The following is a 26253-nucleotide window of genomic DNA, read 5'->3' as shown; positions in this document are numbered from 1 at the left end:
ACATCTACCATAGAAAGGGAAAGGCACATACATCTACCATAGAAAGGGAAAGTGACGTACACCTACCACGTAAAGGGAAAGCCACATAGATCCACTATAGGTTGGGCAGCCCAGCCCACAGAATCCTTGAATGTTAACTATTATTACTGCTGTTATTATTATTATTGCTTCTCCAGGGCTAGCGTCTACATTCTGCTGGGGGTAGGAGACAACGAAGATCTCCGCCTCCCAGAACTTCAGGGTCAGGCCAGCTCAGATTTCAGCCCTGGGGCGGGATTGAGTTCGAAGGACAGCTAACTGTCACCAACCACCTTGGGCAGGCTGCCAGGTTTACCAGCCTGTCTGTCCTGGAACAAGGTCAAAATGCGCTGCATCACAGAAGAGAAGGCACACACTCCTCCGCGGCAAACCAAACTCTGAGGCCACCTCTGCAAACCTCAAGCAGACACAGATTCTCGGCTTGAGACATTCTGGAGGATCAGGATGTGCTGCACCCAGTAGGTTCTTTACCCACAGATTTCCAAGGCTGTTTGTTTATTTCAGAGGGCTGATGAGAAATTCAAAAAGACGACATAGGCTCGGAGGTAGTAATTTGGCAGTTCTTGGAGACAATTTCTGAAACGTTTTAAAAGAGAATTCATCATGCAGATCGGCGATTCTCAAACTGTGTCTGGGGCAACCCTGGGTTCCGCGGGGCAGCTGGGGCCTTGGGATGGCTCACTGGAGGTTTCTGTAGAGAGGAGCCTCTGTCACCTATTTTCCACATTGGGGTCCAGGGTGAAGTTTCAATTGAGAAAAAAAAGATTTAGTGGCTTAAAAATAAAAATTCTAAAACCACTCAAGAAGACGGTCAATCCAGATTCCACTTCTTTCTTTGGGAGGAGGGCGGAATAGAGATCCTGACCGAAGGTCTGTAGCACGACTGGCTGAGCTCCATCCTCACTGACCGTCCGACCCTGAGCAGAGGCAATCTCTCTGAACAGTGCTCTTGCCTTCTGAACAATCGGAATCCTAACAGGACACGTTTCCTACAGCTGTTTTGACGATAAAAAGACTGATGCACTCAGGTTAAGCACTTAGCATGGGTGCCTGGTATACAGTAAACACATAATAAGTCTTAGCTGTGTTACTGTTGTGGCTGTGAATTAAATTTCCTTTTTTCTTCCCTCCCTCTCTCCGTTCTTCCCTGCCTCTTTCCTTCCTTCAATCTCTCCCTCCTTCCTTCCTTTCCTTCTCTCTCTCTCCCTTTCTTCCTTTTTCCTTTTCCTTCTACAAATTTCTGAGCGTTTCTTAAGTGCCAAAAACTGTGTTGAGTTCTGACTTGAGACATGAATTCAGCCTTTTCAACTGCTGTTATCACTTTGAGTTGTAGGCACCCATTTCAAGGGGGTTAACTTAACCCTGGTTTTAGCTGACTATACATAAGCTCATGCATCTTGCTCCTTGGGTAAAGGTTATCTATGTACAGGGATTCCTGAGGCGTTTACTCAGGAGCAATACCTGAGTCGTACTCCCCTCGCGTTCCTACAGTGACTGATACAATGTGTCTTAAAAAAAAAGATGTTTAACAAACGTCATCCGGGACTCTTCCAAAGACCTGCTCACATATCACTAGGCTGGAAAGATGCTGGTATAAGTTCACTGATCACTGAAGTATCTTCCGCTGGGTTCTTTGAATATTTAAATGGTTTGGATTGTGAAAGAGGATTGTATTGTAAAACGGGATGTGTGCTTGATGAGGGCAAGGGTCACATCTATCTTCTTCACGTCATTACATCCCCGTTCATTCATTCAGCAAATATTTGTCACAGTGTGAATGTACTAAATGTCGCTAATGGGAAATTTTTTTGTTATATGTACTTCACTACAATCAAAAAATACCAGTGGGACCCCAAAACTTCAAACTGAAAAAATAGTCACCATAATATAGTTACAATAATAACCATGCTTGGCATGTCGTAAATCTTTCATAGACACTATCCACTTACTCCTCACAGCCACCCTACAAGGTAGGTGGCCTTAGCTCCATTTTAAAAGTGAGCTTCTCAAAGCTTGGGTAACTTATCTAAGAACACTGACGATGATGACAATGATAATAATACGTACTGGGGATTTAAGTCACGGGTTCCAGGCACTTGATATATATTGAGTCATTTTGCCTTCTCAACAACCTTGTCAGGTGGGTACTATTAGCATCATCCATTTTGCAGATGAAGAGGTACAGAGAGGTTGAATAACTTGTGCCGGGTTAGACTGTCTGTGCATATCAAGGCAGGGATTAGCACCCGGGTCACCTGACCTCAGAGTCCAAGGGCTTTACCACGGAGGCATGGTCATGGAAACTGGAGGGAACGTGGACAGCTGAGGTCCTGCCTCCCAGCCGCCTCTCAGGGAGGATGGGACAGACTCGTACATGCCACATGACATCAAGGAATCAAGTGGGATCCAGACCCTCTCCCAGATGGCGTGGAAGCCAGCATGTGGCCGGACAAGCAGGACATGTCAACATCCCTCGGCCTGCTGGGCTCCCAGATGGGGTCCTCTGTACCTGTGCCAGCACCTCCAGTTAAGTGGAGAAGTGGCTGAGCCAACTTTCGGATTTCCGAGAACCCATCATGGCTAATGGTTCCTCTGAAATGGACTCTCCGGCTCTTTGGAATGTTTTCCATGTTCATGCAGAAAAATCAGAAAATGCCTCTAGCTGACAGAAATAAGCAGACACAAAACCTGTCCACTGGTCCTCAATCCAGGAATAAGCCCAGAGATGCTTTTGGTAATTGTGGAAATGAAAACCATGCAATAAAGTATCAGTGAGTCTCCTGCCACCTGGGAATAAATGACCACAGACCCTGCAGCCCCAGCGGTGGTGTGCGGGGTCACCACCGACCACCCATCTGCTCCTCCATTCCTTACTCCAGTAATGACTTCCCGAGGTCCTGCCATGTGCCAGGCACTGTCCCAGGCACTAGAGACACAACCTAAAAGAGACATCACTTCGGCACTCGTGGAACTGTCAACTTAGTGTGGATTTGTCCCTCTGGGTCACCCTTATTGGCATCATTTATTGAGCACTTTCTCTGTGCCAGGCAAGGCACTTCACATTTCACAGCTAATTCCCAAACAAAGGCTGAGGTAGGGAACAGCGATGGTTCCCATTTTATAGATGAGAAACCTAAGGCACAGAGAGGGGGAGCCACTTGCTCAAGGTTTTGTGGCCAGTAAATGGGATGGCTGGACTCAGACTGACTCTGGGGACTCCCCACATGCACGCTTCGGATCCCTTTGCCACACTTCCCGACAGCCTGAGCCCTGGCCTGGAGAGTTGCTGCCAGAGGACAGGAGGGGGCTTCCGGGTCCAGCTCCAGCTTACAATGTCTCTCCAGGAAACCCAGGGGCATGGGGGCTAAAAACACCATGTGCTGCAGAAAGGCCCAACACAGAGAGAAAATAACAGCAAAGAAAGGACAACAAAGAAACTCAGCCTGGTGGAAAGTAATTACCTGAACTATAATGGACATATGCACTAGCAGGATATGAGCTATCCGATTTCCCCTCTTCCAGCAGCCTGGTACAGTCTCTACTTTTTTTTTTTCCTTCTTTTTTTCCCCACTGCCAAGCAACTGATTACGAAGTAAAGCCATATCATCATGGCACTTTCCAATAAAAAGCTTTTCAAAAGTAACCTGTTGCTTTCAGGATAAACTTGGGCTCCTTAACATGGCTCTCAGGGTGCCACACCATCTGGGTGTGCTTACCTCTCCAGCCTCATCCTATTGGCTTATCCCCTTGCCACACCCTGTCCACATAAGCCTCTCCCGACTTGCTGCATGGGCGGTGTTCCCTCGTGCCTCAGGGCCTTTGTACATACAGCTCCCTCTGCCTGGAACACTCATCCCCTATTTTTTCACCCACTTAATTCCTCCTCTTCTTTCAAATCTCAGCTCAAGGCACTTCTCCAGGGAAGCTTTCTCTAATACCCTATGAGAGAAGAGGTTATATGCACGTCAGTTGACTGTATTATAAGCATGTAAACTTCCTTCCTAACAATGTCCTGAAGATGTAATTATTTAATGGCCTGATCTGTGAGGGCAGAGATGTTAACAATCCTATTGGTGGCTGTAACCCCAGATCCTAGCAAATATCTAGCACATAGTAGGTTTCCAATAAGCATGTGTTGACTGACTGACTGACTGACTGTATGAATGAATGAATGAATCAATACTGAGATCCTATAGGTGATATTTCATTAGAATGCATTTCCTAGTCATCACCTTGGTTAAAATTTCTCTCTGTCTTCCCAAATTGACATTGCAACCTGTGGCAAACTCTTGAGACCAATTACAGGAAGGGAGCTCAGACAAGTCTAGGCAGAAAGATGGTGGAGAAGCAGACACACAGGATAATCAGATTTACAGAAAGAACAACAGGAACATGTGTGTGGTCACTCTGGGAAATCTTTGAGAATTAGCTGCATTAAGGCATTAGTCAGCACCTTGCCTGGTCGGCCAAGGAAAGATAAACGAGTCTTGTTCTTTGAGCGGGGGCAGGAAGCTGGGGAAGTGCTGAAATCAATGAGTCTCGTGATTCAACGTCATTGACCTTTTTGAGTCAGATTGAGGAAGGTGGCACAGGGTGAATTACATTGCTAATGAGCACCAGGTATTTCTGACGGGTTTGTGCAGAGAAGGCTGGGGGGTAAGAACATACAGTATGCTCTGGCTGACATATACTGTGGGGGGGTTGGATAGGCCTTCTGTCACAGTGGGTCCTGTCATGGAGGACCCGCTGTGAATAAACTGCCTGGCTCCTCTTGGCTGGCCCTGGTCAGGTAACACTGATGGGTGAGCCATATTTCACATGCTGCTTTCCAGCTCAAGCTCAGGACTGGTAAGCCATGTAGGTTGGGGGAAAATAAAGTAAAAGGAGACTGTTGTTTTATGTCGAGTTCAGATACCCTGGGCTAGATGGGAGTCCAGGCCAAGGTCCAAGGGATGTTGACCAGAAGGCCTTGGCAATCTCTACCGCTCTGTCTCTATCCAGGGTCCTGAAATCGGAAGCATTGGAGTTGATCACAAGCTCGGTTGATGGAGTCGTCTGAGATAAGACAGGAAAGGCCACCATGCATGGGAAGACGGGTGGGTGGGTTGAGAATTAAATCTGCAAGGGCTAAGTCGTGCATGTTCTAGGCAAGGCCATCATGTGAAATGTGGGAGATCTGGCAGAATGGTCTAGTGCAGGGATCTGCAAACTATGGCCCACCAATTGCTTTTGTAAATAAAGTTTTATTGGAACACAGACACGCCCATTCATGTACATATTATGTATGGCTGCCTTATCGCTATAGTGGTAGAAGTGTGTCATTGTGACACAGACCACCCTGCCTGCAAAACCTAAAATATTTACTATCTGGCCCTTTATAAGAAAGTTTGCTGACCCCTTATCCATTATAATTTTTCTCTCTTTTTGGTCATTAATACACTTCCTTACAACTTTTTTCCATATCCACTTTGTCAAAGCATCTTCCTGGCTCATTGTCCTCCTTCCATGCCATATTTTTCCCTGGACACATTCCACCTGATGTATTACCCTTTCCCTTATCTGCTGTCTCTATGCCTCACCAGCATGGGGGTGCCACAGTAGTAATATGCTTTCTTTACTGCTGTCTCCCAGCACCCAGACAAGTGCCTGACATGTAGTAGGCACTAAAGAAATGTTTGAAAAGCCACTCGCCCCTTGTATTATTGCTTTGTTAACATTTTCTTATTTAGAGCAACTTTTTTTAAAGAAAACTCCAGCTTCAGAAATCTGGGGTGTGTTAGTTTTTCCTTCCATGTGTTAATATAAATAAATGTTGATATTTTCAGAAACTTGTCTGCATACCACTTTACATGACCGTGCACACTGCGAGTGGTCTGTGGATGAGAAGGACATGGTTGGGTTTAAGTGTGAGCTCCATCTCACCAGGTGGCTGGGAGATTAAATGAGACCATGGAAGCACTTAGCACAGCACCCAGCACACACTCATGGCTGGATGAATAGAGGCAGACATACTCAGGGGAGGAGGCCTCTCCTGGTAGATTAATTCCTGACAAAGCAGCGCCACTCGGTACTGCAGCCATCGCTCTCAATGAAGCCCATCTTGGACATTGCCCCAGATGCTGAACGGTTCCAGGCATCCCGGCAAAGCAATTTGGATTAATGGGACCATTTAGCTGTAGGTGTCCAGAGAATGCATTGTTTAAGTAACTGGTTCAAAACTTCCCCAGGGCCGCAAACTTTTAAACAAAGATTGACTCTGTAATCAAAAACTGTTTGGCCTTAAACCACATTCCAGCATCCCAAAAAGCACAATTACGTTGAGAAAGGGGTGGCAATGTTTGTGCCCCTGGCTGGGTTGGCCAAGTAATGTTGACTGATGGACACAATTAAATTGCACTGAGGAGAATCCTTCTCTGGAGGAGGAAAGGACGCAGGAGATGGGCAGTGGCTCTTGGGAGCACAATTTCCACTCCTCCTCCACAAGGGAACAAGACACTGATGCGGGATTCCACTTCGCCCCTCACCCTGGGAGAAATGGCCGGCACCACCAAATGGTCTTCTCTTCCCCATTCTCCACTTTCCCATTAAGCAGTGTTATGGGCACTGGGCCAAGGCCAGAATCTGGGTCCAGACACTCAATCTGGACCTGGGTGGCACTGTTTCACTTCAGATGGACGGGAGTGGGAGGTGGCAGGAGGTGATCTGGGGACTTTGCTCTCTTCCTTGACTTCTAGTTCATGACTATCCCCCAGGCTGCAAAACCTGTCCAGATGTCCGAGCCGCTTTCTGACACTGCCTGGTGGCTTCGTAGTGGCCACCAGGTTGCTGAGAAGCAGACCACTTGAGCCTACGGGTGGGGTTAGGGGGTGAGGTTGGTGAGGAGGTCTATGGGTAGACCTTTGGAGGAAGTTTCCAACTTGAAACTTCAGGAGATTGCAGCTGCACCGATTCAAGGTAAGTGCACGGGAGAAGGACGGTGTGTGTCAGCCCATTGCGGCTGAGAAGGCTGATAAACACTAAGGCTCTCTTCAGACAGCCTTGCATCAGGGAGGGGAGGTGGGGCCGGGGGGCTCAATGACAGATGCATTCAAACTTGGCTCAACTCAAGGTACCACCTTCTTGACTCACATTACGATGGGATTCCTCAAAGGCGTGTGCACGCTCTCTCGATCTGCATTTCCGTATCAGTACAAGGGTACGGAGATATAAAATAGAAGAGAGAAGGAAGAAGGAGAGAATAAAGAAAGTGACCACAGAAAAGGCCAGACCTTGTTTTTGTCTAGAAGAAATAAGTGTCCAGGATTTTTAGTTATCCTAATAATAACCATAAGAAAACCATCTCCCCAGCGCTTGGCATAAATGCCCAAGTCTGGATCAGGCCCTGTGTTTCAGTATCTCTCATCTTTATAATGACCCTGTAAAGACAGCGCTGGGGGCTCTGGCTTTGCTTCCCAGATCAAGCCCCCCCGCCCCAGGTTTACCCAGGGGGAGAAGGAACTGATGGTATGATTGCTTAGTGCCAGAGAGACTACTTAGGCACGGTTATTAGTGGGCTGGGTTGTCATCTGGTGAAAGCCCCCACTGGGACTCTATTCCTTTTTCTCATGTTTCTTGCCTCAAACCTGGGCTGTGCCTAACACCTTGGGGCCAGGACCAGCCATACTATTCCCTTCTGCCTCGTCCCTCCACGCAACTGGGTGGATGCGGTACGCTAAGTGTCCCTGGCAGGCTCGGCCATTTCTCTCTTCTCTATACCCATCGGCACAGCGGAGCATCCTGGTCCCAACATTTAGCTGATGGGAGGGATGAACATGAGGTTGCACGTAACCAAGCCTGGGCCATTGTGTTCCAACCCGGCTGTTTATCAAACAGCTTGTGGAGATGAACGTAAGGCAGAGCGTGGATTGCCATTTGGCTACTGTTCCCTACATGGCACCCTGACAGGCACCATTATCATCTCCCCTCTTACAGGTGAGAAAACTGAGACTCAGGAAGGTTTGGATTCACCTGTGTTGAGATCATACAGCTAGCAGGCGGTGAAGACAGGATTCAAATCCAGATCAGGCTGACACCACGTGGCCTCTCAAGTGCCCTCGTGGAGTGAGGGATGGTGCAGAAAATGCCACCGTCGTTTTGGTTTGGCTGTGGAACAACTGTGCATATTTGGGGAGACAGCAGCCATTCCTTCCTAATTATGCTTGCTTGAGGCTAATATTTAAATGAGTGAGAATTCCATCAGGCACCACAGTTAGGCAAGTGGGGGAGGGGTCTGGAGAGTCTGAGATCAAGAGGAACAAGATTTAAAGGAATTTGAAAGCCAGGACTGTCCCAGCTAATGCAGGACAGCTGCTTCCTCGGTCCGTGCTCAGAGTAAACATAATTGGTAAAGCCCCGACCTCCCATCAGCCAGAGAGAGAGAGAGCCCACGTGGAGATGGGAACACGCTGGCCACGTGTGGTGGCCATGTGGTGGGGGTTGTGCTCCTGTGTGACTGGCTTTTGACCTGGGGGTCAACTGCTTATACAACACACTGGCCAACCTTGCTTGTGACGCAGCTGGGTGGAGCACAAAGCTCGCTGCACTCGGGAGTCAGCTGAGCCTGTGTTGTTCCAATCTCAGCTTGGCCCTGCCACGCGGTGTGACCTTGGGCAAGTCACGTGAACACGCTGAGTCTCAAGGCCACCCCAGGGGATGCTGTGAGGACTAAAGCAGAAAGTGACAGCAGCTTAGCAGCTGGCTGAACCCTGGTGACTCTGGACTCAGGTTCTAATGTGCGCTGCTTCTCTCTTCATTCCTGGACATTTCTGCCTCCCAGATTCTCATCCAGATGGAGAGAATGAGGATTTAGACGAGGGAAGAATTAGTGGGAGAGCTTCGGTCCAGAACTCCCCAGGGGTGCAATAGGATCTGTTGGTGAAGAACCCAGGTCATCTTCTCTTTTTCCTTCTCAGTGATGAAGCAGCATGGGCTTGCATCCCGATTCTGATCCCCACCAGTCGTGAGACACAGGGCAAATTCCTTAACATCTCTCAGCCTCAATTTCCTCATGTGTAAAATGGGATGCAGTGATAGTATCTACCTGCTGGGGTTGTTGGGACTTTTTATTCTTATTTATTTATATATATATATATATATATATATTTTTTTTTTTTTTTAAAGATTGGCACCTAGGTTAACAACTGTTGCCAATCTTTTTTTTTTTTTCCTTCTTCTGCTTTATTTCCCAAACCACCCCCCCACCCCCCTCCCCGCCCTGGTACATAGTTGTATATCTTAGTTGCAGGTCCTTCTAGTTGTGGGATGTGGGATGCCCCCTCAACGTGGCCTGATGAGTGGTGCCATGTCCGCGCCCAGGATCCAAACCCTGGGCCGCTGCAGCGGACCGCGCGAACTTAACCACTTAGCCACGGAGCCGGCCCCTATTTATTTATATTTTTTGGTGAGGAAGATTGTCACTGAACTAACATCTGTGCCAGTCTTCCCCCACTTTGTGTGTGGCACGCAGCCACAGCATGGCTTGATGAGTGGTGTGTAGGTCCACACCCAGGATCTGAACCCACGAACCCCAGGCCACCAATGCAGAGCACGTAAACCTAACCACTATGCCACTGGGCTGGCCCTGTTGTGACTTTAGATAACACATGGAAATCATCTGGCCCAGGAGCCCACACATGCTAAGTACTCATGAAATGCTGTCTAATATTATTAGCTACTGGAGTCTGGCAAATCTTTGGAGGGCTTCCCCAGGAACCTACTTTGAGAGTCCATTACTGACTACTCTCCACGCTGGTCAGTGACTCAGAGTGGCAGCAAGGAGGAGGAAGGAAAATTAACAACAACAACAACAATGACAATAATAATAATAATAATAATAAAATAATCCACAGAGTTTCCATCTATTCTCCCAATGACTGGACCTTAACCCTGTCCCTTGGGCCTGTGCTCATCCAAGCCTCTGCTATCATCAACAAAAAGGGGTAGAAACACCCCTCCCTCATCCCACTTAATCTTTTAAGACATGTTTTTCCTCCAGAGTGCCCTTGACAATAATCTCCACCTGCAGTTAGATTGAGGGGGGAGGCAGGGGAAGAAAAACAGACTCCACATTGGGGATCACCCACCTTGTGGACCATTCTGGGTTCACATCCAGATTCCCAGGATGCGCTTGGAGCATCCCAGAATGCACACCATCCCTGCTCTTGGCCACTGGCAGACAAGGCACGTAAACGAAGATTTTGCTTGGCCAAGAAGCAAACGTGCTCAGTGCACTGAGCAGGAAGATGCCCAGGGTTGGAAATGTCCCATCCATAGACACAGAGACAGCTGCTGCCAAGAGGAAGAATGCTGAGATCCAGGGAGGGAGAAGTTAGGAAGAAAATACCTTGCACAGTTCAACGCATGGTTGGTCTAGGATCGGGTGAGACCATCAAACTGGCAGAGGATGGAGACCCCCATTTGTTTCTGAACTGGTAGCATCCACTCTCTCTTACGTTGTTAACAGTGGTGTAATTCTCTCTAGTGGAAGAATTTCTGCCCCACGACACAAACATAAGGTCCACGAGGCCAGGCGTTTTTAATTGGTTTTGCTCTCTATTCTATCTTGAGTATCTAGAACTGTGCTGTTCAATATGCCATTTATTTACATTTAAGTTAAAATCCAATCACATTTAAAATTTAGTCTCTCAGCCCCACAGAGAACATTTGAAGCTCTCAACAGCCACACATGGCAAGTGGCTACCGCATCGGCTGGTACAGTTCTAGAACATTTCCATCACTACAGTGGGTTCTGTTGGACAGCACTGGCCTAGAACTCTGTCTGGATCTCAATAAGCATGAGTTGGATGAATGATCAGGGGCTTTACTCTGCTGGCTAAAGAATGGACATAGGACTCAAAATAAAACCATGCAACTCTTTTCCCCAGGACTTTGAATTTTTTTTTCAGTAATGGGAGAATGGGAAAACAAACAAAACAGCCAGCAAAAACACAATAAGGCTGGAATGTATTTCAGCCTGATAAATAAATGAAAAGTAATAGGATATATTAGAGTCTACTAGGAAGCCATTTGGTTTAAAACCAATTCGGCCTGACCTTATTTTTCCAAAAGGGCCTGACGTGGCCTGTTAAGCATGCATTTACATTTGCTTTAAACACTTACAATGTCCCAAAGACAAGAATGATGCCCCGAAAAGTAGGGACGTAGCTTCCCCTCCCATTGGTATTTCCTTTAGGATAAGCATCTCTCCCTAAACTAAGGGTTAATTAGTGACCTGCTGTGCTCACCTTGTGACCACTGACCTGCTGTGTTCACTCACCTGCTGGGCCAGCAAGGCAATCTCGTGACTACTGTAAAAGGGATATTCCTATCATATGTGATGTACGCTCTTCATTCCAAGACGGTCTATAGCCACCCTGTATGCCCCACTTCTTTGGTGCCCTTCCTTCCTTGGGGGAGGAAGGCCCCAGCTAGTCCTCAGATCTGGCTCCTAATAAACTCACCCCAATTTTGATTTATAGATTGGTTATGGATCATTTGCATTGACAAGCCAAACGGCAGCATCCCTTGGGTGACACAGTCACGTCATTCCTGCCTTTTGTTCTGCCACTTTCGCACTGATGATGTGGATCCCGCCATCCTTCCGGAAAGTCCTTCCTTATCTATGTCAGCCAAGATGCTGTTCTAAACCGATACGACCACTTTTGGCTTCCTGAGGGCCTTGATGCTTTTCATCTGAGTCCCATGAGAACTCCAAGAATGCCAGCCTCACTCCGTTTGTCCAGGCGATGCTCTGCATCAGGCCTTGCCTCCAGACAGCCCAAAGAGCTGTCCAACCTAAAACATAGCTCAGGAGACCCAAAACTGCTGGCAGGAGGAAAGCAAACTGCATTTCTGCAAAGGCAGGAACGCGCTCCATCAGGCTGAAAATTAACAGGGCTGAGGAAATGATTATTTTCCTACTAGCCGCAAACAAAACTGTTAACAGCATAATTACGGGCGTGTTTTCCCAGTTCCCTCGTGACCACCAGCATGAACAGTTACACCCTTTTGGACTCTCACATTATCTGGGTGGAGCTCTCCTTGGATGGTGTCACACCAGTGGTTTTGGGGTCTCAGGAAAGAGCGTATACGTCTCTGAACATCCAAAGAATAAAAGTGGTTGGATGCGGAGAAAGTGGCCAACAAGGGAGAGGATCACACTCAAAGATCTGAGCGTTGAGCCCCCAAATACGACTTCCCGTGAAGTACTGAGGCTACCGTATTTTCCATCATAGTTTTTACCTTGCCATTTATTACCGTAATTAGATGATCACTGTCTATGTCTCCCCTGGACCAGTGGCTTTCATCCCTCACTATGTATTCCAATCATCTAGGAAGCTTTCAAAGATATATAGATCCTTGCCTCCCACGGGAATTTATAGTCAACCAGTCTGGGGTGGAGTCTTGATATTTTAAAGAGCCTGATATTTTAAAGTTATTAAGGAAAATTTTCAATAATCACGTGGAACCCTGATTTTCCCGTTGAGAAAGATGTCATGGGATGCTGTACTCCCTGTGGCAGGGGTCCCATCTGTCTTGCTCCCAGCTGTATCCCCAGAGCCTGGCACATGGTAGGTGCTCAGGAAATGACCGTTGAATGAAGGAACTGGAGAACACCAGCTCTGTCCCAACATGGAGGTGACAGGATGGAGTCTATGCAAGAACCGCCTTCAGAGTGGACTCCCAGCAATGCCCACTCCAGAAGCTGCTGGAGACCCTAGGACAGCACCGCCCCTCCCACAGGGCAGCCGCGTCCTGTCTGGACCCAGCAAGCGATGCTGGCAGGCTGTACTGGGTTGAAAGGTGTCCCAAAATTCACATCCACTCAGAACCTCAGAAGATGACTTTATTTGGAAATAGGGCCTTTGTAGATGTAATTAGTTAAGACGAGATCACACCAGATTAGGGTGGGCCCTAAATCCGAAGGCTGCTGTCCTTATAAGAAGGTCACATGAAGAGAGACAGGCATATGAGAAAGAAGGCCAAATGAAGACGGAGGCAAAGATGGGGGTGATGTGTCTACAAGGCAAGGAATGCCAAGGATTGCCGGCAACCACCCGAAACTAGGAAGAGGCCAGGCAGGACCCTTCCCTAGAGCCTGCACAGGGAGCAGAGCCCTGCCGACACCTTGATTTCGAACGTCCAGCCCCCAGAGCTGTAAGAGAATAAATTTCTGTTGTGCTGAGCCACCCAGTTGGTGGGGCCCTGGTGGTGTCTCAAGACAGTGGTTTGGGTCCATGGTCAAGCGTAACTTACACGTCCACACGGGGGGCCCTGCTGCATTAGACCTTGTTGCCACGGATCCCCAAAAGGCAAAATTAGTAGGGTTTAGCTTGAAAACTTTCAGTTCTGTTTCCCCTGCCACATGCATGCACGCACACACAAACACCGCAGACAGAATGTGAGCCTAAGAGGGGCCGTGGACAAACACACTCCTCCCTTTGCATCCGATCTGCCCTGGGACACAGGGCCTTGTGAAGGATAGACCATGTGGGGTCTGTTAGTATTAGCCCAAACCAGGCAAGGGTGCAAAATGCTTTTGGTTTCATGCCTTCCAGTGGCCTAACTAAAATATGCTAGCACAGTTTCCTGCCTCAGTAAACAAGACGTGGAAGAAAACCATCATGTCTTTTGATGATGCAAGACCTGGCACGGTCTCAGTGTTTGAAAACATTCATTTGCATCCATGCACTGGACACATAACCAGCTCCAACCAGAGCCACGGGGGCCAGGCGGTCATGTCCATGGCAGAGCAAGACCTGGGTTCCTTAAGCACACGTAACTTGCATATTCCAAATGCGAGAACATTCTTCACATTCACACACAAGTTGGTTCTATCCTGTTTTCCTAGAAACATGGTCTTCCCAGCCTAACTTTGCTTTTCCCATTTTTGAAAGAGATGTGAGTTCAAGAAATATTTTACTAGTTTTTTCACAAGTAAAGGGAAAAAGGAAAGCAACTCACAGGATGATTAACTCCCACCCGTGGTGCCCGCACTATCCCACCACTATAATAATAACGGCCCTCATTATCGGGCACTTTCTACGTGCCAGGCACCACAGTAAGCCCTTGACATGCAATATTTCACTTAATCCTCCAAACAGCCCTAGGAAACAGGTGCTAATATTACACTCCTTTTTTAGGTGGAGACACATGCAGAAAGCTGAAGCAACTTGTGCTGACTCACGCGGCCAGTTGGTGGTGGCACCGAATCTGCAACCAGGCTGTCTGTGTCTGGGGTCTAAACCAGGCTGGTGGCCAGTCAACACCAGTGAGTCTTTACTACCTAAGAGGGGAGACTCTGGCCCCCCAGTTAGAGCTGGGCAGTGGACACAGGGAGGCAATGTCAAATCATGAACAGCTCAGAGTAGCCACCTTGGGTGGTCCCTGCCGTTGGAGATGCCCTAAGTTTTCCCAGACTCCTAGAAGCTTCTGTCTTGGGCTCTCCCGCCCCTTTGAGAAGGTTCCTAAGTTTGCTCATCCTTCCTGGGATGGGAGAAGTGGCAGTTTTGGAAGCTGCAGATGGTGCAGCAGATGGGAAGTGAAAGCCGATCAGAGTTGCCCAAGATAAAACCATTCATCTGCAAAATTCATATGTTTTTGTGTGGGGCGACTTCACGAAAACAACAGCAAGACGAACCAGCAGTGCTTGATGCATAAAGTGCCTCTGGCCGTGAGGCTGGCAAAGCAGAGTGGGCAGAAGAACTTGGTGTGGGGGCCGTGGAAACGAGAGCAGTGAGCGGTAGATGGGGAGAAAGACAGATGGACGGAGATACAAAGACCTGGAGCATTAAAGCTAAAAAAGCCCTAAATATGATGACTCTCTCCTCTGAACCCCAAATAGGTTGGGCACATGGTCTGAGAAAGGATTTCTGGGCTCCTTGGAGATACGAGGTTCAGCCTTGGAAATAGCGCAGGAACTAACAGTTGATGTTTATCAAGTACTTCCTAAGTGCCCAAACTCAGCTAGGTTCTGTTTTGATATTTTGATTTTGCAAAGGTTGAATTTACTTGCTGATGGTCACCCTGCTAATGCAGTGGCAGAACTCAGACTTGAATCCTAAGCCTCTGTGAGAGTCTGAGCACTCATCCTCTTGGATGCTGGAATGCTAGAAATCCTGATACCCCGAGGAAGCTGACCTGGTTAAGGGGCCACGGTTAAGGTTTCAACTTGCAAATCAACACAGGGCCCCTAGGGGGCAGCCTCGAGACCTGAGATGATTCTCCTGGGATGGGCCATAGGCACCGGGCCCGTCCACCTGACCTCAAGGGGACCCTGGCTGAGTGCCACCAACTGACCTAGGCTGAGATGACCTTGGGGGTCTGCAATGGAGGTCTGGAGGAGGAAGAGTGTGGGAATCTTGACCACAGCTCATCAGACTCGGGGACAACAGATGACCTTCTCTCATGGCATTCCCTACTGCCAGGGGGCGCAACCAGTACCCTGCCCAGCCATGAGCTTGAGGGGTGCCACCGTCTCCTGCTGTGCTCTCTCGGTGGCCTGAGGCCATCCCATCACTTTGGGCCAGTTGACCTCCCCAAGGGGCCAACTTCATGCAGAAAGAGCACCAACCTTGGAACCAGACAGAACCACTTATAAGCTTCACTCCGCCCTGTATTCCTGACACGGCCTGGGGCCTCAGCTCGCCCTTGAAGGAAGCACGTGCCACATTAGCTGCTGCCCTCACCCAGCATTCTGGGCTATATCTGAACTCAGTCCTTTCTTGGAAGATGGACGGACAATGTTCCACCTCACCCTTGTCCTGGATGTCTCTGAACTCACCTCTCCTCATTCTTTTATTACAGTCTCTCGATGTTCAAATTTCTCAAATGCAACTAGCTCATCTTTGCCCCCAGTCTTGCCCAGGCTGTGCTCTCCCTCTGGAACTGGAGAGTTCTCAGCTGGAGGCGATTCTGCCCCTGGGGGAGACATCTGGAGATATCTGTGGTTGTGGGAGAGGCATCTGCCAGCATCTAGTGGGTCCAGGCCAAGGATGCTGCTAAACACCCTACAATGCACAGGACAATCCCCACGACAGAGAATGATCCAGCTCAAGACGTCAATAGTGCCCGGGTTGGGAAATCCTGGTCTAGAATGATCTTCTCTCTCATTTGCCTGCTAATCCCTTTTTACCCCTCAGGTCTCAAATCAAAACTGCATATTCAGAGGCCTTTCTGCTCCGACAATGCCCCTCCTCCGCTCACACCATCTTCCTCTCTTCCCAGTCCTTTCTCACCTTGCTTGATGCCTCTCTTGCATGATTATCTAGTTCCATCTTCCCAACTAGGATGTGTGGTCCACCAGGGAGGGGCTGTTGTCACTTTCGTTCACTAAATGCCCGAATAGTACCCAGCACAGTAGTTGCTTAATAAATGTTTGTGGAATGAATGTTTGAATGAATGAATGAAAGTAAATAAGTAAAAATCTGCCAACAAATTTTCATAATCACCCCCTTTATCCCTGCCATCCTACTAACAAGAGAAACGGGTACCTTTCTAACCGCCATCATTTTTCTCAGGTTCCAGGGTGTCAGGTGTATCCTGCCTCAACTGATCAAAGATTGTGCCTTCCCCGGATCCCCTCCAGGGTCCAGGGTCACCCGGCAGCTGACGGGATGCCACCAAGCCCAGGACTGAAGGAGGGCACCATGAGTCATATTGTGAAGGAGACAGAAGCCATTTCTAGCTTTAAACAGAGGCCTTCCCTTCATGCCTGTATCTTATTTGAATCCTGATTCAAAACCCAAACGCCTGGGACTATGTGACCTCGATATTTGATGACATTAAGAGTGAGTGTTAACATTTTAGGTGTGATAATCATATTGATGTTCTGTTCAAAGAGAGCCCTTATCTTTTTGAGATGTATACTGAAATATTTACAATCAGACGATGTCATGGAAATGCCTCTTCAGGGCTGACGGAAGAGGGAGAGTAGAGATACAAGACTGGCCACGAATTGATCATAGTTGACCCCGGACGATGTCCATGTGTGGGCTCACTATACACTTCTTGGTACTCTTGTGCCTGTTCAAAAATTGCCCTGAGAAAAGTGTAGGGTTTTTTTTTTAAAGACGCCTTCATCCAGCTCTTCTGAGAAAGCGGTACCCAGTGTCCTCATGCCACCAGGGGAAGGAAGGCCCCTCCTTCACCTCCCCCCGGCATTTCACTTCCACTTTTCAGCCTTGTCAATAAATCCGGATGGAAGACACAGTGGAGCAAAGAGCTGCCTTCTTGATAGCAAATGTAGTTCATTTCCTTGCTCTTTATTGTTTTTCGCCTTACGAGCTCTCTAAAGGGGTTTTCTTGGCTTATGGTCTTTTTTTAGAGCAGATCAGCGTTTGTGCCAAGGGACGGACCTTCCCTGTGGCATCTGAGTTTCTCACCACCTCGAGGCTGCTGGCTGGTCCACCAGCTCCACCCAATTGTGGCCAAGCAGGCTGCAGGCCCAGAGCGGGCAGATGGTTGCGAGAAGCTCGAACTCTGTAGTTTCACGTGAAATCTCCCAATTTTAAAATGTGGGCAATCGATGCATTTGTTAAAATTTGATAGGAGACCAAAAAAACTCACCCGTGTACCTCGAACAGTCCAAAGGAACCTGCTGGTGATTCCGCCTGGGCTGCTGCAGCCGATCCCCCGCCCTCCACTCCGCCCTTTTCGCTTTAACTCCTAAGTCAGACCTTGTCCTTCCTCTGCTCGAAACGTGCCAGTCGTTCACATCTTGGTTCAAGTAACAGCCAAACTCTAGAACATCCATGATCTTGCCCCAATTTTCCTTCTGACCTGTCTCTTCCTACTGTACCCCTCACCTTCTCTGTTCCAGCCACCCTGAGCCCCACTGTTCCTCCAACACACCAGGTGTATTCCCATCTCGGGGCTCAGCACCTGCTGGTCCCCCTGCCTGGACCACTTTCCCTGTCGGAGGGATTCATCCTTCATCTTCTTCCATTCTTCTCAGTAAGCATGTTCCTAGCCACTCATTAAAATTACAACTCTCCTTAGCCGCCTTCTCTCTGCTTTATTTTTCTGATGTACCATACTACTTATTTTGTTGGTTATTTGTCTCCCCCACTTGCACGGAAGCTCCTTATGGGTAGGGGTTTCAGCCACTTTAGTGTATCCTTGGACAGAACTGGGACAACCGTACACTCAATAAATATCCATCGAATGCGTGAATGAATGAACGGATATGCGAATGACTCTCAGGTCCAACGTGGATCCTGTGCTGAGAGATCTCATGGAGAAATGTGTAAGTTCTCCATGGCATCTCGCTGAGGCAGAAACACATCTCTGGACAGGAGGCAAATGGCCTCTGCTCTGGTTCCACAGCTGTGATGAGAGACAGAGAGAGAGAGAGAGAGCAGGACCGCAGAGGAGGCTGGCTGGGGGCCCCCGGCCATCTTACCTGATGGGGTAGTCGGCAGCGCTGAGGTTGATGAAGAAGTCCCAGGGCCAGTCGGTCATCTCCAGGAGGTCCCGCATGCTCTGCAGGTATGTGGACAGGAGGCTGGCTCCCCCCCAGATGGTGGCCATCCTCCAGGGGGTGACACGGACATTGCTGTACCGCCTGGCAAACTGGAGCACTTGCCGATGCAGGTAATTAGAGCGCTTTTTGCAGGAGAGAAAGGGTGACAGTCAGCAGCCCAGAAAACACCAGATATGCCTCTTGCCCCTTGTCCCCTCGCTGTCCCTTCTCTTCTAGTTGACAGGGCTTCTGCTTTGCCAAGTAATGGACTCAGGCCTCGGTGTCTTTCTGCATCGCTACTCGAACCTTTATTAGTTTTTAAAATTTTATGTTACCTATTTCAAATGCAGATTCCCTGGCCTTGCCTCTGAGCTACTGGCTTACTAGGTGTGGGCTGGTGCCCGGGACTCTGCATTTTAATACAAGACAGAGGCATGTGGTCTGAGGATAACCAGCTAAGACACCAGCTCTATCTGAACCTGACGAGTACCCTGAGAGGGGGAATTTCTCCATGACCCTCTCACAGGCCTGCTAGAAGCAGACCTACGGGACCATGCATCCCCTTCGCCTTCTTGGCTAAAGACGTAATCACGTCACATCAGCAGACCTCGGGGTCAAGATGGCTCAGGGGTCCGCAAGCCTGCTGCAGATTTTCGTAAATCAATTTTACTGGAACTCCGCCACACACATTCATTTACGTATTTTTTACGGCTGCTTTCACACTACAATGGCAGCGGCGAGTAGCTGTGACAGAGAGCACATGGGCCACAAAGGCTGAAACATTTACAATTTTGCCCTTTATGGAAAAAGCGTGCCCACTCCTGGGACAGCTGTCCATGCAAAGTGGCAGGCAACGCATTGGGCAGTGGGACGTTGAGAAAAAGAGGCAAGAAAACAGTGTTTATGGAGAAAGTCTAAAGTCACAGCTGGGAACTTTGAAACCAACACACACACACAGCATGTCAAGACCCAGTGCTTGGAGAAGAGGCAGCTGTTCGGCCTGCGAGCCTTCCAGAAAGGGTGGCCGGCTTGGAGAGGGGCAGATGGACCCGCAGAGATAGGCCAGCCTGGGGCGAGTGGAGGGGGTCCTCACCTTGTCCACGTGAATGTAGTAGAAATGGTCCTTGTGGTAGATGGACTTGAACATGCGTTGCAGCTGCCGAGACGCGCGGCCGTGGACCACCAGGACGAAGGCGATTCTGACCGGGTTGGCCAGCATGTACTCCACCGAATCCTCGTCCCACTGAACGTTCTTGTTGGCTTTGCCTGGGAAAAACCCAAGAGACCACAGCGGTGGGGTGAGGATCGGCGGTCCTCTGTTGGGGGGATGGGGAATTTCTCTGATGTTTCTTCTTGGGGACATTCGGAGGGCCACAGTAGTCATATTGGGCCCTGAAACCTGATTCAACTTAACCAAGCATGTCCTGGACCCTCACACTGTCCTGGTACAATGGGGGTGGGAGACCCTGAGATGCATAAACCCTCTGGTTTCCATCCCCGAGGACATCAAAAAGCTGGTGGACACGCGTACACATATTAAACTATCAAACAAGTCAGGAGGAAATGAGAGGCGTAAGAGATGTATTTCTGAACCCCAGAGGAAGGAGCAGTCAATTCTGAGTTGGGAAAAAGACGCAAGTGCTGTTTTGCCTATCCTGAACCCATTCTCCCTTCTCCTAATAGCATCCCTTTTTTTAAATTATGGTAAGAACAGATAACATAAGATCTATCCTCTTAACATGTTTTTAAGTGTACAGTATAGTATTGGTGATTATAAACACAATGTTATACAGCAGATCTCTAGAACTCATTCATCTTGCAAAACGGAAAATGTATCACCTGATATTTTGGGGGCATCACCCCTCTCCTCCATTCTCCAGTCCACATGGATGGGGAGGATCTGCCTCTGTGGTCAATTTCAGGGGTGGTCACAGAGCTTAGGCTTGGCCCATCAGAACACTGCATCTCCCGGGCCACAGCAGGTATGGTTCAGAGGTGGACATGGGCCTGATGAAGCTATTTAGCCACGAAGATAGAATTCTAGACTTTTGTTGGAACCACTAGATAAGACAGGTTCTCTTTCTCGTATGCATGAAACTGGAAGATTTGAAGAGCCCTTTGTCCCCACGTGCAAAGAGGCTGCCTGGGAGGAACGCCCACACAGAGAGCAGCACTGTTGACTGATGGAGAGGGTCCACATCCTCAGGACCCCGCCTGAGAGTGACGGAGAGGGTCCAGATCCTCAGGACCCCGCCTGAGAGTGATGGAGAGGGTCCAGATCCTCAGGACCCCGCCTGAGAGTGATGGAGAGGGTCCACATCCTCAGGACCCGCCTGAGAGTGATGGAGAGGGTCCACATCCTCAGGACCCCGCCTGAGAGTGATGGAGAGGGTCCACATCCTCAGGACCCCGCCTGAGAGTGATGGAGAGGGTCCACATCCTCAGGACCCGCCTGAGAGTGATGGAGAGGGTCCACATCCTCAGGACCCCGCCTGAGAGTGATGGAGAGGGTCCACATCCTCAGGACCCCGCCTGAGAGTGATGGAGAGGCTCTAAACCCTCAGGACCCGCCTGCTCCTGGATCAGCCTGGCCAGATGGAGATCAGCCACCATCATATCTTATTTTTCTTTGAAAGCCCAGATCCTACACTAGATCTGCCTGGATCAATGGTTCCAGACATCCCTTATCCTGGAATCAGCCTCAAAGACTCCTTTCCTCCACCTTTCCCTTGCAAATGCTCCAGGGGCAAGCTTTCAGGGAGAAACACAGCTTCCTGATTCAGTCCGTTAGAATTCCAACTAGAGATCTCGTGATTTTCCTCAACACGGTTTCCTTTGAGTCTCACCTGATTTCTTATGGGTTCTAAGTTTATGGGGCCCAGAATATTGTCAGGGTAGGAGCTGCAGGTGGCTCAGAACGTCGACTGGGAAAGCTGAGAATTCAGACTGTTTATCCTGCAGATTAGGAGACTGGGAGCCTGTCCGCTGTCATCGCAAAGCTGAACGGCTGCCAAACGAACAAGGCTCCTCCGTGTTGTTTCAGAGGCCAGGATGAGACTAATGCGGATAAAGGCCCAATCGCATGGCCCCGCCTCCACGGCCTGCCTGATCCGCCTCCTGCAGACCGGTCACCCTGATTGCTCCTACTATCTCCCTCGCCACCTGGCCTTCTTTCTTTTTCCCTTGAGCAAGCTCATTTCTGCCTCAGGACCTTTTCACTGGCTATTCCTGCTACCTGGAACACCCTCTCCCTAGATCTTTGCGTGACTGCATCTTCTTGTCCTTAGTTCACAGGTCAAAAAAAGGCCACCAGCCCCCCACCAGTCACATCACTCTCTTTCACCTTGCCCTATTTCAATTTACTGCACAACATTTAACACCGTCTGAACTTTATGTATATCTGTCTACTCGTTTATTGTCTGAACATCCACTAGGACACAAACTCCAAAATAAGGGACTATTTCAGTTTTGCTCATCATTGAATACACACCACCACAACAATATCTGGCACATATCTGATTCTTGGTAAAAAAAAAAAAAATTACAGGAGGGTACATTTTGGTTCGGTACCATAATATTAACAACACCTCTTATTGAGCATTGATCAGCCTTCACCATTCATTATTTCATTTAATCCTCAGAAAAACCCTGCAAGATAGTGCCATCATCCCCATTTTGCAAATCAGGAAATCACAGCTTAGAGAAGCCAAGGGCTTTCTTTGTTCAAGGTCACACTGTTCTAATTAGTTCAGCTGAGATTCACACCCAGGTCTGTTTCCAAAGTCTGTGCCCTTAACCACGAGCATCCACAATATTACCATATCCAGGACTGGGAAAAGTTTAGAACAATTCTGCTGGTTAGTTAATGAAATGCCTTGTAATTTAGTTATGGTAGTTAAGTAGGCATGCATTTAAGGACCGTCAAGGGCATTGTGGAGAGGATTCCTGTATCACGTGGCAGGCAGACTCCAGTGGCCAATAAGGTTACATCTTTTCATCCATCCACCCACCCATCCATCCATCCATCCACCCACCCACCCAAATCTAACTGCCTATCCATCTATATCCAACCACCCATCCAGCAAACTATTCAACTACCCATCCAGCAAAGCACTCAACAGCCTATCATCCTTAAAACTAACCACCCATTCACCCATCCATCGAACCACTCATCACCTTTAAAGCCAACCAACCATCCACCCATCCATCTATGCACCCATGATCCTTAAAGCAAACGATCCATGCATCCACTCTTCCATCCATCTAACTATCAACTCGCAGATCCATGCAATATTAACTTAGCCTATACTGCATGCCAAGTACTGTGCTAGGTACTAGAAAAATAAAAGTTGGGGAAAAACCCTTGCCTTTGAGGAGCTCTTAGCCCACCGGGGAAAATGGAAGAGACTGCTCGCTTGTTTTATAATAGAAACGTATTCAGGTTGCTCCTGGAGAGTGGGGGTGGGGGGGGGGGGAGAACAGTCTGCCTGCATGGACAGGGGAGACCTCTGAGAGTTTAGCCCAAAGCTTCTGAGCCCATTTCTTCAAGCTCTCCTGATGAATCCTAATGTCTCTGGCTCCTTGGCTGTGCAATCAGTAGCTGTGATCCTGGCGCTAATCGGCATCTTGGCTCTGGTTGATGACACACCGGGCAGCAAAAGCTGCCTTAACCACCCTCTAATTTTCTCTCCAAACCAATCACAAACACGCTGGGCTTTCTTGGTGATCAAGGAGAGGGGTCTGCGTAGTGAGATCACGTCCCTTTAAACACGCATATGACAATCCATCCATCCATCCATCCATCCAACCAACCACCCAGCATTCTTAAAACCTCCTACTTGCCAGCCCTGGACAAAGCCTAGAGCATGAAGACGTGGGATGGGAGCCTGTTTTCATAAATGGATTATGAATGGATTAAGCAATGTGAGAATCCAAGGTAAAAAGATTACAATGCACAAGAAAAGCTTATATTCTCTTCCCCATGACTGCAGCCCAAAGGCAGAGTACTGGTCTTCCCCATGCTGGCTGGGACCTGTCTGCCGTGCTCGGAGACTCTTCATCAAACAAAGGGAGGGATGTTTAAAAACGATGGCTGCTTGTGCTACTTTTTTCCACCTGGGTTTCACTGGGTGATTTTTCAAAGGTCTAGACATTGTCCACAATAATTCCACTCTGTAGGGGCTCCTGCTGGCACTCAGATAACGCTGCACATCCCTGCCCCAAGGTCTCTGGGTGACAATGACCTGGAATTCTTAGCAATGAGGCTTATGGGCCTCTGGATCAGCCCATGCTCTCCAGCCATGGATATCTCTCGCCATGTTGTTGAATGAATGAGTGACGTGCATTCTGGAAAAAAGGGGCTGCGCTGGTCAGGAGGAGCTGACGTCACCCGAGGGAGGGCCCGCTAAGCATCAGCACCGTGCTGGGGGCTCTGCGTCCCTCATTATTTGGTTCTAGGAGGAGTACACTGTCATGCTCTGAGGCTCAGAGAGGTCAGCGCATTTCCCCAGGTCACACAGTGAGGGAGGACAGCATCGCCAAGCTCAAAGCTGGCCCTGCTACTTTTACCCGCCCTCTGCTGGAGAAGAGAGCAGAGACACGGGAGGGTTGGTGTGAGGACTCTGTGCTGACCTTTAAAGCGACTTGCGTGCTGACATTGAGGAAAGCCTTTTGTAACTTTTCTTTAGGGTTTTAGAAAGGAGAACAGATGCACAGACAGACAGACAGACAGACAGACACAGACATAGATGCTTTCCTTCAGGAGAAGCCCTGGGAATCCAATGCTACTACTGCAGCCACACAGCCTCCGGGGTCGAAATCCAAAGTCATCCTTGGGTCAGACAGTGAGCAGCAAGGAGAAGAGGGGACAAAACCCAGAGTTCTCCCAGAGAACAGCTATTTGGGGAGAGGGGTGGGTGGGAAGGAACAAAACCATCCAAAGAAAAGAGACACACACAGAGGGAGAGATGGAGATGGGGATGAGAGGCAGAGAGAGACAGAGACAGAGAGAGAGAAACCTAGAGACAGAGAGACAGAGATGGAGATACACATAGACAGAGAGACGCAGAGAGAGACGCACAAGCTGAGAGAAAGACGCCCCCCCCCCCCCGCCCCCGCCACTGCCACATCCGGAGAGAGAAACATATAGAGACCCACACAGCAACAGCGAGGAAGATAGACACACACACAGACATAAACAGAGACAAACACATATAGTCAGACACATACACGGAGACAGGAAGAGACACGGAGGACAGGAGGGAGCCTCACTGGAAAATTGGATCCGCTCAACCTCAAAACGCTGCAGCTGTCTTCAAAAGCAAAGGCAAAGGAAAGTTCCAGAATCTCAGAATCAAAAATGCCTCCAGGCCTGTTCGGCTCCCATGTACCTCAGTCCTTTACACATCCCTTCCTCTGCCCCCTTACTAACTCCTGCCCCCTCATCAGCCAGGGGGATGGAGGAAGACGCTGAGGCTCAGAGAGGTAAAGCAACTTGCCCAGGGACCCACAGAAGTGGCAGGTCACTCTCAGGCTGGCTCCAGAACCCACTGCACCCGCCCCCGAATCTAGCACACAGTAGGATCGGGATGTGGTTTACCGAATAAACAAGAGAGTGAATGAGCGGGTTTTCTGCCCCCCAGGTGCAGCAGGACGGGGGTGCTGCCAATAACCAGCTGCCTATTTTTGCTGCACTTCCTGGCTCCTGTAACGACCCTTCCGGCAAGCCGCCCTGACACGGGGGAGCTGGAGAGAACAATCAACCAGACCACAGATGTGGGCGGTGAGGTGCCCTGGGGTGGGGGCCTCCTCTGCACCCGGGCCACCATTTCTGGGACTGCGGTCCTGAAAAGCCTCCTACACTAGGAGTGGGATCTTCGATGGACTGTGGCAAGGTCGCCAGCAAGGGCAGGAACTGGGGAAATGGACTCTCTCCTCTCGTGCTGGAGGGAGTGGGAGCTGGCAGAACTTTGCCAGAGGTGATGTGGCAACGAGTCTTATAATTTTAAATAGGCGTGCCCCTTGACCCAGTGACTCACTCCTAAGAATATATCCTAAGGGAAGGAGAAGGCAAAAACGTAAGTCCCTATGTATAGGATGTTCTTTCCTTCATTTATTCATTCATTCTGTGTGTCCTATGTGCCAGGCACGGTTCTAGCCCTATCAGAGGACACAACAGCACCTTTCCCCAAATGCTGCTTAGTCTAATGGGGTGGAAAGCCTATAAAATGTAAGCAAATAGAAAACACCATTGCAGATAGTGATAAGGGCTACGAAGGAAGATAAATAAAGTGGGCTAAGGGATGGGATTTCTGTGGGTATGGTGGCTAGGGAAGGCTGACGTGAAGCAGAGACAATCAAACAAGCTCTGAACGAAATGAGGGAATGAGCCATGTAATTATCAGAGGTTGGGGAGGATTATGGGAAGCTTGCGTAGCAAGTGCAAAGGTCCTGGGGCCTTGCCCTCAATAGTGTTTATAATGGTCTAAAATAGGAATCAACCCAAGGGTCTTATTAAGACTTACTGATATAGAACATTGCCTATAATATATTAAGCAAAAGAGAAGTCCTAAAATGTAATCCCTAACGATTTAAAAGATATTAACAGAGGTTCATACAGTGGCATGACAGCTTTTATTTCTTCTTTATACTTTTCTGCACTATCTGAATTTTGTAAAATGGATTACTATTATAATGGATTACTATTATAATCACAG

General features: G+C 48.8%; 1 protein-coding gene across 1 annotated transcript in view; it reads right to left on the bottom strand.

Moving 5' to 3' along the window:
• Nucleotides 1–26253, bottom strand: part of XYLT1 (xylosyltransferase 1) — a 207643-nt gene that overhangs the window by 57771 nt on the left and 123619 nt on the right. Inside the window, exons 4-5 of the mRNA XM_046666397.1 lie at nucleotides 19632–19804; nucleotides 18479–18681 (exon numbers count right to left, since the gene is read on the bottom strand). Coding sequence (XP_046522353.1) covers nucleotides 18479–18681; nucleotides 19632–19804 — 376 coding nt within the window. The remainder of the gene's footprint in view (nucleotides 1–18478; nucleotides 18682–19631; nucleotides 19805–26253) is intronic.

This window comes from Equus quagga, chromosome 7, assembly GCF_021613505.1.
Source record: "Equus quagga isolate Etosha38 chromosome 7, UCLA_HA_Equagga_1.0, whole genome shotgun sequence".
Taxonomy (NCBI): domain Eukaryota; kingdom Metazoa; phylum Chordata; class Mammalia; order Perissodactyla; family Equidae; genus Equus; species Equus quagga.
This window is presented reverse-complemented; position numbering and strand designations above follow the sequence as displayed.